Genomic DNA, 14963 nt, shown 5'->3' with positions numbered 1-14963 from the left:
TTGCAGTACTCCCCCATTTGAGAATCACTGATCTAAGGTGATCCTAGGCTCAATTTTATCTATAGCAGCCTCCATATCATACTACAGGTGTTATTTTGATTTTACTGCTGAACTGTCTCATTCATGCTGTTACTATAAAGATAAGGTAATATACTTTTATTGATCCCCAAATGGGGTAAATTCTTTTGTTACAGCAGCTTAGAACAATTGACAGGAATCCACAATGCACTTACTTTGTTAATATATAATGATATTAAAGTTAACAATAAAATATAAAATAAAAAGAATATACTTATACACTATGTACACTTCTAATTATACAAAGATAAGTTAGGTTATTGCACGGAGAAAATTGCATGACTGAAACAACCAGAAAAAAGACAACAGTACTGCATTATTGTACAGCAATTTATTAACATGTGGGCAAATATTAACATATGGTTATTAACATATGGTAAATTATATGACACATTTTATTGAGGCTTTATACCTTAAACACGCAATCTCAAATCATACAGTTTTATTCCACACTGTACTATTATAAATATTACTGTTACACTGCTGTTTAAATAACTGACTGCTTGTAATCATACTATGTCACTGTATCTCATAACCTTATTTATACTCATAACATGTCACTTTGAATGCACTGAACTGTGTTGAGTTTCTCATTTGGGGATCAATAAAAGTGTATTTCCTTTTTTTAAGAAAACATGAGAGATATGTAAATAAAAGCCTGTTGAGTCTTAAGTATTTATACAATTCAAAATGTGTCCAACGATGTCACTTCTTAATACATTTCTTATATTACAGTTAATACCAAAGAATTCAGATAATCATTTTCAAGACTAAGCTATTATCAAAAATTGTCGTCATGATTTGCAATTGCAGGAGCAAATAATTACTAAGCTTGTTAGGTTTCTTCTTACTTTTGTGAACACATTTTTCTTTCTTTGATAAAAATGTTTTATTTCATCCACTTTTATTAGGCATACTTTGCCCAAGTAATAGGTAGAGCTAAGATGTATTTTGAAGTTGTAAAACCGGAGGTGCTGTCGTCATTCTGAGCAGCTTGACTCTTCTACTCGTGAAGAAGCCTCTGCTGCTCCTGTCAAGCCTCGCCCGCAACGAGGAAGTACTAAAAAAGTTGCGAAATCTGTCCACTTAAAAATATCCTCTTCGTGTCTTCCACAGCAGTCATCCTATCATATATTGAAAAGTAACTTTCTTGCGTCACTGTGTGGAGTTAGAGGAAAAAGTGTCTCTCTGTATGATAAAAGTCCCCAGTCAACGCCTGGTGGATTTCTGCCAAAAACGCATTGCTTTCAGATGAGGAATGAAGTTACTCTTCAAATATAGGCAACTCCAGCCAGGAAGATATGACAAGAATGTGTTCACTCTCTACACAGACTACCTCATGTAAAGTCAGAAACGTGATTTTTAACAGACACACATAAAACACAAGTGACACCCAGGAGAGATTAGTAGACTCAATAGGTAATTAAGCATAATAGTGAAATTTAAGTTTTACATCTTCACTAAACGTGTAAAAAAAATGTGTTATCAACACAACCAGGATGATGAATCCACAAGATAAACTTGTTTAAAAATACTAAATTCCTGGAAAAGGAAGCTCAGTTTACCGTTTAATTATTTCCATGTTTACTGTTCCAATTTTTGGATTGTAAGAGTAAAAGAGTGTGTTGTTCAGAAATAAACAGTTTGTTTTTCATGAAGCTCAATCACATTCACTGAGTGCTCATATATTGAGACACAGGCGAATCAAACAATCAAAGTTTAGGACATCACATCCAGTCCCTGAGTTTGCATCTGGCCCTCGCTGAACGTCCCACTCATAGGACAGAGGCCAAACAAACATGCATGCAGTACACCAAGCATGGACCATGCACTTTATATTTAGATTTTGTCCATACAAGGCAGATTTCATGCTACCATAAAGCAACAGGAGCATCTGCAGAAATAAATTGATGTCTGAGGTCAAATTCCCAAAAGAAGCTTGGAAACAAACTGGGATAAGAATAATTCCTGTAGGTTTTATGAGAAGTAGAGCCTATCTGTAGAGAGAGGCTATTCAGGAAAAAACAAAACACATTTTAATATAAAGAGTAGTAGTGATTGAATTAATAACTTTACACAGTAATTACATCAAAGTAAATGGGACAATATGGATACCAGGAGCTGATTCTTACTACTTTTCATTTGTAGTCATTTTTGTCGAAGACAACACCATCAATTTGTTACCTCAAAAGGGCGAGGAGGATTGCTTTACCCTCATTCCGCAGTTACATAATGATCAGAACAGCTAACATAGTTTACCATCGAGTCAAACCAGGAACATTTATTTCTGGGGCTGTTGTGAATTTTAGCTGAACTATTCAAACTCATGATTGTGCTGCGTCAGATCTCAAATGCTGCCCATTTAGCTGGAAATTGATGATTTTAGAAACACCATTTCTAGTCTGTATGATGTGGCAGAATATTTTGCATAGAAAAATAGAGTGACAAAACATTCAAGATAACAGCTTGTTTGCTTTCTGTTTCCTGAAGCAAACCATGACCTCATCATGACACTAAATCATATTCCTATCTGGAGCATTTCTCCCACTGCCTCTACTTGACATTTTAGTGTGAATCATTTATGGTCACTTGTAAGCATGTCATACGTTCTTCTGGACATTTTCATTTTTATTTGTTTTGGAGTCAGACTGAGACTGCTGCAATGAATGACTAACACATTAGGCAATAATACGAAGGGTGTATCATTGTTATTGTCACTGTGGAGATTTTAAAAGGACCCCCCCCACAACAGTTGGCATTTACAACTTCACTTCTTTAAAACTGTGCTTCTAAGAACCAAAAAAAAAATGTATCAGACTTCATTTTTTCACTTTTAAGTCAAGTAAGTATAAATGTAGAGCTAAAATGCCCCTAAAAGTATCTTCTATCTTAATGAAAATTCCAGTATCTACTTTTATTCTCCAATGGTAACTTTTGGAGATAGTTTCACTTAACTGGAAAAAGACATTCCCAGTTTAATATGAATGCATAGTGTTGTCTCAATTCCTTCTCGCCCATTAATATAACCCACAGAGAATGTCCCCTAACTGACATGATTGTGCAAATACTTTACTACTGCCAAACTCTGCACATTAATCTCTCTGCAGCACTAGAGTCAAACATGGTTACAACCAACAGAGTACTTTTTTTCTTGAGTGGAGTTGGACCCGTGTCACTCTAAACCAGGGGTGTAAAACATGCGGCCCGTGGGCCAAAACCAGCCTGCCAGAGGTTCCAATCCGGCCCGTGGAACGACTTTGCAAAGTGAAAAAATTACAGAAAAGACATTAACTGCAATTTTTCAATAAAAGTAACTACTATTTCAAATTTGTCCTGTGGGGGTCGCATACAATCATAGTGCTGACGGAGCGCACCTGAACGGCACTTTTTTTCTAGGACTTTTTTCTCAAAGTGAGAGAATAGATTACTTTCTGTTTGCATAATCCGATTGAGATTCATAAAGACTCTTTAAAACACTATAAGATGATCCACTAACTACTAACACACTACACCCCTGCATACAACAATGTCAAGCAAACAAACTGTTCATGCTGGAGCTGGGGGGTCCATAATAGTCAACTTTACCTTCTTCACTATTATGATCTCTCTGTTCTTTTGCTGTTAACATTACACACTGTGTGTCAGGTGAATGGGTAACCTGTGAGTTTGGTGTGTTCGCAGCAGGTTTCAGGGCTTAAAGAGTAAAATATTAATAATGCATTTTATTTATCACACACTTTACATTCTGAACAAATCTCAAAGTGCTACAGGACATATTAAAAGGGCAGTAAGAATAAAAACAGGGTTAAAAACAGACAGTAAAATGCAGACACTTGTCAAAGACACTGTATTCTGCCCACTATGAGACTCATCATGGCAAAAAATACACAAAACAGCTGTTTTTGTTCAAAGATAGCTCATTAAATGTAAACATTTTCCGAAAGTACTTGTACTTTTTATACACTAAAACAAAGGGACAAATGTAGAGTTGTCGTTATTTGTAGGTTATGATGTTATGATTTTACTGGTCCAGCCCTCTTCAGATCAACTTGGGCTGTATGTGGCCCCTGAACTGAAATGAGTTTGACACCCCTGCTCTAAACCTATACAGTTATATCTCTGTCTTGACACACTAAAAAAATGAACTGTAAACTGCACTAAATGCTGAATATACACTGCTCAAAAAAATAAAGGGAACACTTAAACAACCCATCCTAGATCACGATTAATGAAATATGTTGTTGATGTGTGATGTTGCAGGCAGTAGAACTTTCTCCACAGCGTCTCTTTGTCATGTCTGTCACATGTGCTCAGTGTGAACCTGCTCTCATCCTTGGAGAGTACAGGGCGCCAATGGCGAACCTGCCAATCCTGGTGTTCTTTGGCAAATGCCAATCGGCATGCACGGTGTTGGGCTGTGAGTACAGGCCCCACTTGTGGACGTCTGGCCCTCATACCACCCTCATGGAGTCTGTTTCTCACAGTTTGAGCAGAAACATGCACATTCGTGGCCTGCTGGAGGTCATTTTGTAGGGCTCTGGCAGTGCTCCTCCTGTTCCTCCTTGCACAAGTGAGCAGATAGCTGTCCTGCTGCTGGGTTGTTGTCCTCCTACGGCCCCCTCCATGTCTCCTGGTGTACTGGCCTGTCTCATGGTATCTCCTCCATGTTCTTGACACTGTGCTGGGAGACACAGCAAACCTTTTTGCCACAACGTGCATTGATGTGCCACCCTGGATGAGCTGCACTACCTGAGCAACTTCTGTGGGTTGCAGACACTGCCGCATGCTACCTCTAGTGGTGAGGGCACTGGTAAAATGCAAAAGTGACCAAAAATCCAGCAGAAAGGATGAGGACAGGGAAATGGTCTGTGGCCTCCACCTGCAGAACCATTTCTTTATAGGGGTTGCCTTGCTAATTGCCTCTCATTTCCACCTGTTGACTGTTCAATTTGCACAACAGCAGGTGAAAATGATTCACAATCAGTATTGCTTCCTAACTGGACAGGTTGATATTACAGAAGTGTGATTGATTTGGAGTTACATTGTAATTTTTAAGTGTTCCCTTTATTTTTTGAGCAGTGTAGTTTAAATCTACATTACTTTTAACAGTCCTCTGTCGCACTCTAGTGGTCGGAACAGAAAATATGTCTTGGCACAATGCAGATCCACACTTTTCGAATATTCCCCTGAAACGAAAGTGAAATACCTTCTTTAGTGTAGTCATACGATAGCTTCAAACCTCGTTTGACAGGGTCGGTTGTGTTGTTTACTAAGTCGAAACTGGTAAATCTCATATTAAGTCTGTTTATTCTTAGTGAAACATGTCCGGAACCGGTGAAATCGATGAAAGCTTTTACTCCAGACAGCTGTAAGTACTGCCTTTTTAAGAACTGTAGAGGTGTCAGTTTACATGTACTAGACTTCTGGCCTTCATGTCCACTTGATGTTTTACCTGCACAGGTATGTCCTGGGTCATGACGCTATGCACCGGATGGGCACCGCTGCAGTCCTCATTGCGGGGATGCGTGGTCTCGGGGTTGAAATAGCAAAAAATGTGATTCTGTCCGGAGTGAAGTCTGTCACCGTCCAGGACGAAGGCCAGACTGTTTGGTCCGACCTTTCCTCCCAGGTACTGAATCTGTCATTCAGATTCAAATATTGTTTACATGTTGGCATAAATCCTGTCTTTCCTTGTTAAACTGCACAATGTCCCGTCAAAGCAGCTACTTGCCCTGTTTAAATGATTTAGGCCTATGTATTTCGTTGATATTGTGGTTTTAAAAACGTAAAGCTGAAATAAGCTTGAATGTTTAAGCTTTTAAATCTTACTTCAGCAGAAAAATAATTACGTAAATTATTCATGTCGTACCTTCCAAGTGTTAAACCCGTGTAAAAGCAGATAGGTGTGAATTGAGTTTGTTATTCATTGAGGAGCTTATGTAAAGAAGATCATTTCACTTTCGCTTTGTGCCTACATGCCAGCAACACTTTGCCAACTGCTGTCATAAAATAATGATGAGGAAGCTAACAAGATATATAATAATACCTATAAAGAATTTGTTCTGACTTTTATGATTCTTTCCTTCCAGCTGGTACACAGCTGTTGATAAAGGATTGAAGAGAGTTTTAAAATAATTGAACAAGTTAACAGCTGGACCTGCAGCTAAGATAGTTTTCTCATAATTATTTTTCTTTCCAGTTCTTCCTGAAGGAATCCGATCTGGGTCAGAACCGTGCAACATGTTCCCTCCAACAGCTGTCTGCCTTAAACCCACATGTGTTAGTGTCAGCTCACACTGGACCCCTGGATGAAGACCTGCTTCAGAAGTTCCAGGTATACTCAGCTATACTTGATTCTGCACAGTCAAGCTCAAACATCTAAGTGATGTTTTAACAGGAAAAGCATTTTTGAAAATGTTGAAAGGAGCTGTCCTTTTTTCAGGTGGTGGTTCTCACCGAGTCCACACTGGAGGAGCAGAAGCATTTTGGTGAGCTTTGCCACTCAAAGGGAATCAAGTTCATTGTGGCAGACACTAAAGGCCTCTGTGGGTAAGTGCAAATGAACATTTATAGATGAATTAAATACGTCTGTGTGTACAGAAGTGACAACCTTATGATTTTATTGGACTTACTCACAGATGTATGTTGCTTTGAACAAAATTGCCTGCTAAATGGAATTGTTACATTCATTTGCAGCCAGTTGTTCTGTGACTTTGGGGAAGAGTTTGAGGTCTTGGACCAGAATGGAGAGCCACCTGCAACAGCAATGATACAAAGTATCTCTAAGGTAATACCTACAATTTGTTTTGCTTTCCTTTTTATAAACCTGCTCATCCGGCTTAGTCAATCCAATTCAATTCAAATTCAAATTTGCTTTATTGGCATGAACAAAGACATGTTATTGCCAAAGCACATAAATTCATACAAAACATTATATATATTCACAACACACTACACTCACCACATATACATGTCTTACATGCTAATTCCCTAATCTGCATGTCTTTGGGCTGTGAGGGGTCATCCAATATAGGGGATACATACAGTTAAACATCCTCCTTCAAACTTAAAGGAGACCCAATCTAAATATCTCAAAAGAGTTTGAAAACAGGCTTTCTTGAAATGCATTGTTGTTATATTTCTTTCAGTTCTGAACATTGTCAACATGACTTTATTTCAGGGTAATCCCGGGGTGGTGATCTGCACAGATGACAAGAAACATGGATTGTCAGATGACTGTAAAGTGACATTCTCTGAAGTCCAAGGTATGACGGAGCTCAATGGCATCAGGCCTATGGAGATCAAAGTCCGAGGTAAGTGTCAGGCTTTCTTTCTTTAGGGCCCGAGCACCGATGGTGGCGAAGGCCCTATTGTAACCCTAAGGATCTCTTCCGCCACTTAAAACGCATTTTTGGACCCTCAACGTGAATGAAAGCGCGGATATTTTTGCACACTCATGGGGCCTGGTGAAAATTGCAAGTTATTATGGGTCTCGCAAAAAAATTCTCAATAGCGCCCCCTAGAGGTAAAAAAAACACCCTATGAATAGAGTTTTTTTTGAGCTACATGCATGAAAAGTTCTACGCATATTCATGGCATCAAGACGCAAAATAAAGTCTCTTGCACCCATATCCGAAACTCAACAGGAAGAGCGCCACCTAGCTTAACTTAACTCATCAGGCCTTGGGAAAATTGCGACATTTTATGGGTTTCGCAAAAAAAGTCGAAAAAATGTGCTCACTAGCGCCCCCTACAGTTTTCAAAAACCCTCCCCATAGGGGTTATTTTGAGCTACATGCTTGAAAATCAATATGCATATTCATGGCATCAGGATGCACAAAAAAGCCTCTTGCACCCATATCCCAAACTCAACAGGAAGAGCGCCACCTAGCTTTGAACATGAAAAATGGTGTCCAAATAAGGGTGCATACTTTCGTTATCTTCTCCACGGGCTTTTCTCCGATTCAGTCCAAACCAAGGGCAACCTATAGTAGACACATTGATGATTAAAAACTGTTCAAAGAATTCCATTCAGACTAAAATTGTGGGCGTGGCACACTGTCAAGTTTGGAGGTTTTCTTGGCAATCTGCCAAAAACTTGGAATATTTGCACCACCTAAGGCAGAATATACTCTCAGATCTTGCTTTCACATCATGTGGTGGCAAATATCAGGCAGCGGTTTACATGTGGCGGTGGCTCGCGTAGGCGGCGGCCGCAAATGTGCGAGTGCCTGTTCATCGCCGATTGCGGCTTTAATTCTTTCTTTCTTTCTGTCTTTCTTTGAGACTTTCAGTATTTAGTGATACATAATGATTTCTCAACTCTGTCATCAGGCCCGTACTCCTTCAGCATCTGTGACACTTCTTCCTTTTCTGAGTACAAATGTGGTGGAGTAGTGACTGAGGTTAAACAACCTTGCACACTTCATTTTGTAAGTATCAACATTCACTTTTGACCTTTTCTCACTTTTGGTCTCAGCCTTTTTCTTACAAGATAACTCCAACCAAACTTACAGAAACCCTTGAGTGAAGCCCTGTTGGATGATCAGCTGCTGGTTATGAATGATTTCGGGAAAGTATGGAGGCACAAAACCCTGCATTTGACTTTTCAAGCCCTCCATAGCTTTGTGAAGAAAGAACAGAGACTCCCTCGTCCTCAATCTCAAGTAAGGAGATTTTATTTTTAAGATTATTGTAAATCAGAATAAAACAGGCTGTGTGTAAGGAAGGAAAAATGATAGCGAAACAAAGAAACATAGCTATGTTTTGTTAGTATGATCCTGAAAACAGTTTACTAGATTTGATTCTTCCCATGCAGTCAGATGCAGACGCCTTGCTTGCCACAGTAATGGAGCTGAATACAGTGGCACAGCTGGAGCAGCTGGATCAAGCTGCTGTGAGGAAACTGTCTTACACAGCACAGGGTGACCTCGCTCCTGTCAATGCTTTCATTGGAGGTATTGCTGCTCAAGAAGTTATCAAGGTGAGGTCAAAGGCCAAATGATATATGTATAATACATGACTTAGCACTTACTATATAGTGGTGATATAGTAAATGTATATATCTGACTACTTTTCTCTATAATACTCCTGTAGGCATGTAGCATGAAATTTACACCTCTCAGGCAGTGGTTTTATTTTGATGCACTGGAGTGCCTCCCTGAAGAAGAGGACCAACTGTCTGAGTGCTCCTTTTCAGCAGTAAGTGAAGCGATTCCCTGATTTGAATAGGTCACATATTTCCATCAGGAACAGTCGACCAGGCCTTAAATGCTACTTAAACATTTCTCTTTCCCTCCTATGCAGCAAGGTACAAGGTACGACGGACAGGTTGCTGTGTTTGGCTCAGCATTCCAGGAAAAGCTCGCACGGCAGAAGTACTTCCTGGTGAGGACAGGTTTGATGTTTGTCCAGCAGGGGGCGCACACACGCTGCACTGAGAAGAGAAGCAGAGGCTCAGTCTGTGTGTTGTGCTTTGATCTTGTCTGGTGTTGATGATGGCACATGCAGGAAACGGCTGTGATTCATGCAGCATTTCCTGCCAGTGCTGACCTGTTGGTGTGCAGGGGCCATTATGCAGCACCCAGGCCTTTCTCTGCTTCCTTTGAAAGTGTTATTTTTACTGGTGTTTACTGGCTGGTGGTGTTAGAGATTGCAGGCACATGTTTCTTTTGCCACAGTAAAAATAAACTGCACAATGTAACGACGTGAAGGTAGAAATAGGCTTCAAAAGCTGAACAACTTTCTGCTCCAATGATAGACAAAAGTTTGACATGTTCCCACAAAAAATGCTTTAATCTGCTTGCATATCATTGGCTAATATACAGTTTGTCATACTCATTCTCTGTTATTTTCAAAGGTTGGAGCTGGTGCTATTGGCTGTGAGCTCCTGAAAAACTTCGCCCTCATGGGGCTCGGTGTCGGAGAAGAAGGACACATCACTCTGACAGACATGGATTTCATAGAAAGATCCAACTTGAACCGACAGTTCCTCTTCAGGTCTCAGGATATCGGGGTGAGAAAACACACAGTAGTGCGTAACAGCACCTCCTCACTCACCTGCCATTAGAGCTCACTGGCTCTTGTTTACCCAGGTTAAGTGGAAGGGTCAGGGGGCGTCACTAATGGGACACGTAGGGGTGAAGGTATTGTGACACATTGAGGTAGAAAGCTCAGATTACACACAGCAGCCATGTATGTATAGCTGTTTTGCAGTTTACTATAGGGGTATATCAGGCGCTTGATCTCCTACCAGTTTCTAAACAACTTATGCAACATAATTGAGTGCAGCTTGTTTACAACTTCTCTAAATTTTGTAGAGGAATGTGTTGATTCTGCTGTTATGTAACAGTGCAGCAGTGGAACAGTACGAGTATACATGGAGTCTTTAGTGTACAGTTAATATATTTTGTGAATTATTTCAGAGCAAGGGTTCCTATTTTTCTGTTAGGCTTGAGTCATTTCTAGAAACTCATTGAAAGATTCAATCCCTGAATGTCAAATCTGTTATTTTATTATCTGTAACTTCTAAAACAGAAACCAAAATCAGAAGTTGCAGCGAAAGCGGTGCGAGAGATGAACCCACAAATGAAAATCACGGCTCATCAGAATTGTCTGGACGCCGACAGTGAAGCGGTGTATGATTACAACTTCTTCATGGGACTTGATGGAGTTGCTGCAGCCCTTGATAATTTAGAAGCAAGTGAGTGAATCTTCCACTCTTCATCACAATTACCACATTTAGCTCACTTTACTACAGCGATTATATTATAGCAGCAAAAGTACATTTCTGAAGTGTGAAACAATTGTTTTTTCCGGCCCAGGGGTCTATCTGGATGGACGCTGCGTTCAGCACCATAAACCGATGCTGGAGGGAGGAACTAAGGGAACTCAGGGCCACACTCTGGTGGTGGTGCCTAATCTCACAGAGTCTTATGGGCCGGCTACTTCTGATTCTGACTCAATACCACTGTGCACTTTAAAGAACTTCCCTCACCAAATTGAGCACACCCTGCAGGTACAATGTTCTAAAGTAGTACAAAGAAATGAGACACAAGGATACCAACATTTTCATAAAACACACATAAGGGTTAAATGATCCACAAACTGCGGCAGATCAAACAGCGCCTGCTGTGTGCATGTATTTAAATAAGTAATTTTCTATTGAATTGGGCCTAAATGTGTCTCTTTTTGTTCAATTTAGCCTCACTGCAACAAAATGTCTTGTTCAACGACACCTGTGCTAATAGCCATGTGCAGTTGGTAAATGAACACTGTTGAAAGTTGGTGGTATCTGTTCTGCAGTATTTATAAGGGATGTCACACTCAAACTTTACCGTGATCATGACTACAGTCATTACCTTCATTGTTATATTCAGGTGTTAAATCAGTCAGTTGCTGGTTGTCCATGGTTCAACCCCCTTTTCCAAATGTGTGGAGGAGGTCTTGAGCTGTTACCCACAACATGTTTATTATTTGAAGGAGATGCTTTTGCTAACTCAATCCATGCAGGGACGAAACATTTTTACAACTCTAGAAGTTTTATCACATCGTTCATGAATCCACTGCGCAATAAGCTGGCAAGTGTCCCCTCCCTGTTCAGCTCATCATGTGTATGTGGAGCTCTGTCAGGATGAGAGCGTACAGTGCAATGCAGGCGCCTCATCTCCACAATAAGATCCAAAACCAGAGCTGCAAAATATTGTAGGCATTTGTGTGCTTTAATATCATATAATGCAGTATGCTTTGTGAATTGAACCTTAAGACAGAGCAGCTAGTGGGGGGCAATGAAGTGCAATTCTTGGTGCAATTAGCAGCTGCAATCTGCTTTTAAGTGAATTCCCCCCTGAGTCAGCAAAAACATAAATTAACCATCCATTAAATTTTTTGGGGGTAGACTGAAATTTACAGTGTTGAGGTGTTGCATTGGACTAATCATACTGAAAGTTAATTTTGAAAACTCTAATCTGAAAGAGGCATGAAACATGATAAACTTATCCCCTGATGAGATAGCTAATTTGTCAAAAAACTTAGCCCGATGATGGGAATGAATAAAAGAAAATTAAACAACAAAATCAATAAAATTCACACCCAAGGGGACATAAATTGTTTGGCAAATGAGGTTGCAGTCCAACTAAAGATGATCAGATATTTAATTAAAAATAAATCTTCTAAAGAAAAGTTACTGGATCACCAAACTAAGTTTCTAAGCAATCCAGATTGAAAGCTATGCCTCTGTGACATTACTATGTTCACACTAGAATGAACAGACCTATGTAGTTCAGGACTTCTTCAGTGTGTAGAGTTTACCTGGTCATTCTTAAATCTCTGTAGACAGGAGAGCCACTCTTTCGTAGCCTGTGTTATCTATACAAACATGTGTTTGAAGGGTTTTTCTCTGCACTAATTTAGCCTTATGCTTCTTCCAGTGGGCCAGAGACCAATTTGAAGGACATTTTAAACACACACCAGAAAATGTGAATCTCTTCCTGGGGTAAGATATGATGCCTTCATTGTGTGATTTACCATCCTCCACAGCAAAGTGTTGCCTCTTGCTAAACATGAGAAATTCCCTTCCCCGATCTGCTGCTAGTCCGCCGGCACTGAATGACCATTATTTTCTCATTTAACAGAGCTTTTCTGCTCTCTTCCAAAGCATTCCAGCAAACCTACAAAAGTTAATGAAGTGGCTCAGGCTCATTATTTAGTTTTGAAAACAGGAAAACATATGGTTGACTTTTAGCAGTGAACTCTTGTAAAACATTACATAAACAGTCTCTCCTTTGCCAAGGTTGTGCTCTGCAATCTATTTCTTTCTAAATAGAAGTCTCACTCAGGAGTTTAGCTTACTACAAAACTCAGAAAAAAATGATAATTTAACAGTTTGTCAGTGACAGATTTGAGCCCCCAAGCCTTAACTGTGTCTGCTCTTTGAGCCTCGGAGCCCTCCTAATCCAGCCATGTTTTCAGATGTCTCTCAGTTTGTTTTGGTGGACTTTCATATAATCCCCCTGCATTGTAAAGGACTCACATGCTTTGTTGTTACTCCCACTTCCAAATCTTACCACACAGCCATTACAGTTTCTTACATTTGCACTGTAATAGAATGTTAAGAAAGAGCAACTTTTTTTTGTTTTGAAACACCATATGAATGCATTTCTTTCAAGAGGTGTCCTTGTATTGTATTTTCATGTGGCTGGTCAACTACATCCCAAAGTCTAGGACATTTGGACCTTTTCAAAGACAGGAGGCTGTGGAAAAGAATGGTCAGATTTTGTTGTGTTATGCATAACACAGCTATGACTCAAAATGCTCCTGTTTAGGTGAACTGCACACAGAGGGATCAGATCTCCCCTGTTTCCACAGTGCAAGCTCGTGCATGATGAGTTGGCACATGATAATGGTGCAATAACAGTCGAGGCATTTGGTATGGAGTTGCACTGACCAGCACACTCTAAGCTTACTAAACACTTCCGTCTTTCCGATGAGTCCTAAGCCAAGAGTCAGAGGAATTCCAGTTGAATCACTTACAAGACTACGCCCTAATTTATCAAGATTTTTTTGAGTAATTCTCCTCTGTGCTTGATACAAACAAAGACTTATTCTGAGGACAAATCTAATACATTTCAACTGGACCCCAAAAAAAGGCAAAGATCACAGCTTTTATTTTGAAAGTTAGACCCAGTGAATATGTGATAGAACAAATAATGTGCGTGATACATATCCTGTCTTGTCACTTTCTAAATCCGGTGATTATCACCTTGGGTATGATGTGTGTAATTGTGTCAATGTGTCTGCAGAAATGCTGGATTTGTACAGAGGACTCTTGGCCATGGAGATGCAGAGGCCCTTGAAGTCCTTAAGGGGGTTTGGAGCAGTCTTGAGGACATGAAAGCTGGAGGACAACATCCAGTGAGCTGGGAGGACTGTGTGAGCTGGGCACGCTGCAGATGGGAGACTCTATTTAACAATGACATACGCCAGCTTCTTCACTGCTTCCCTGCTGATCAGGTAAAATAGCACCAGGATGAAATAGAGACTCTTTATAGAACTTAGCATTAAAGGTGGAGTTAAACTTTATAAAAAAAGAGGGGAGCTGTTGTGTATTTAAAGTCACTGCATACCGATCAAATAAACACTGCAGTGTGGCATGAGCACAAAAGGAATGTCAGTGGGTGTTTTATTATCAGTTTCAACATCATGGCGTAATGCATCATATCTCCCATGGGCTCAGAGACCACTATTAGCCTTGTTTGAAACTGATAGCCGTGATGATGAATATCTCTGAGAGGCTCTGAGGGTTTATAATCTGGTGAAGCATGCAGACACAATGATGTCACATGTTGTCACACCTGGGGGGCACGGATCCACCCAAACAGACCCTCTCTAACCCCAGTCCTAGTCCGCTACCTGCCTTTTTTCTAATTTTCAGCCCCTGAAAGTTGAAGAAATTCCTCTGCTTAACTATTTATGATGTGGCACTATGTCCTGGGAAAAAAATGACATTTGGCACGGTATTGTAAAATAAAAAAAGCCAGTTCTCATTTGCTGGAATCAAATTGAATCCTCAAAGTTGAATAACATGTTTGTTTAGCCTCCTTTGCAGTAGAGAAACTCTCTCGCAGCTGATCCCTCTTTACTTCTCTTTTTTTCTTCCTCACTTCTCTTTGTCCTCGTAACCAACATAACTGTTTTGTTTCCGCTGCCCGCTTTGAAAGTCACTCTCAACCACAAACTTTCTGAGGAACTTTGATAAGGCAGCCAGCGTCAGTTAACGGTCACAAACCAAGTGTGGAAATGTGGTTCCAGTGGAGTGACAGACGACCACATATTTGATGTAACTGCTACCTACTCTACTGGGTGTGAGTCTCCAAACTGTGCATGAG

General features: G+C 40.1%; 1 protein-coding gene across 2 annotated transcripts in view; it reads left to right on the top strand.

Annotated features, from left to right (window-relative positions):
• The first annotated feature begins 5050 nt into the window (after positions 1 to 5050).
• uba7 (ubiquitin-like modifier activating enzyme 7) overlaps positions 5051 to 14963 on the top strand; it is a 40625-nt gene continuing 30712 nt past the window's right edge. For both annotated transcript variants that reach the window (XR_004631770.1, XM_034686809.1), the window contains exons 1-16: positions 5051 to 5446; positions 5539 to 5707; positions 6278 to 6412; positions 6521 to 6627; positions 6775 to 6865; positions 7259 to 7391; positions 8413 to 8510; positions 8595 to 8744; positions 8897 to 9061; positions 9175 to 9279; positions 9385 to 9465; positions 9938 to 10093; positions 10615 to 10780; positions 10902 to 11095; positions 12507 to 12571; positions 13878 to 14088. Coding sequence is in view for 1 of the 2 variants with exons in the window: in XM_034686809.1 (XP_034542700.1) it covers positions 5400 to 5446; positions 5539 to 5707; positions 6278 to 6412; positions 6521 to 6627; positions 6775 to 6865; positions 7259 to 7391; positions 8413 to 8510; positions 8595 to 8744; positions 8897 to 9061; positions 9175 to 9279; positions 9385 to 9465; positions 9938 to 10093; positions 10615 to 10780; positions 10902 to 11095; positions 12507 to 12571; positions 13878 to 14088 (2073 nt within the window). In the remaining variant the exon portion in view is untranslated. The remainder of the gene's footprint in view (positions 5447 to 5538; positions 5708 to 6277; positions 6413 to 6520; positions 6628 to 6774; positions 6866 to 7258; positions 7392 to 8412; positions 8511 to 8594; positions 8745 to 8896; positions 9062 to 9174; positions 9280 to 9384; positions 9466 to 9937; positions 10094 to 10614; positions 10781 to 10901; positions 11096 to 12506; positions 12572 to 13877; positions 14089 to 14963) is intronic.

This window comes from Notolabrus celidotus, chromosome 1 (assembly GCF_009762535.1).
Source record: "Notolabrus celidotus isolate fNotCel1 chromosome 1, fNotCel1.pri, whole genome shotgun sequence".
NCBI classification, from domain to species: Eukaryota; Metazoa; Chordata; class Actinopteri; order Labriformes; family Labridae; genus Notolabrus; species Notolabrus celidotus.
Note: the sequence above shows the minus strand (reverse complement) of the source record. Positions and strands in the feature narration are given on the sequence as shown.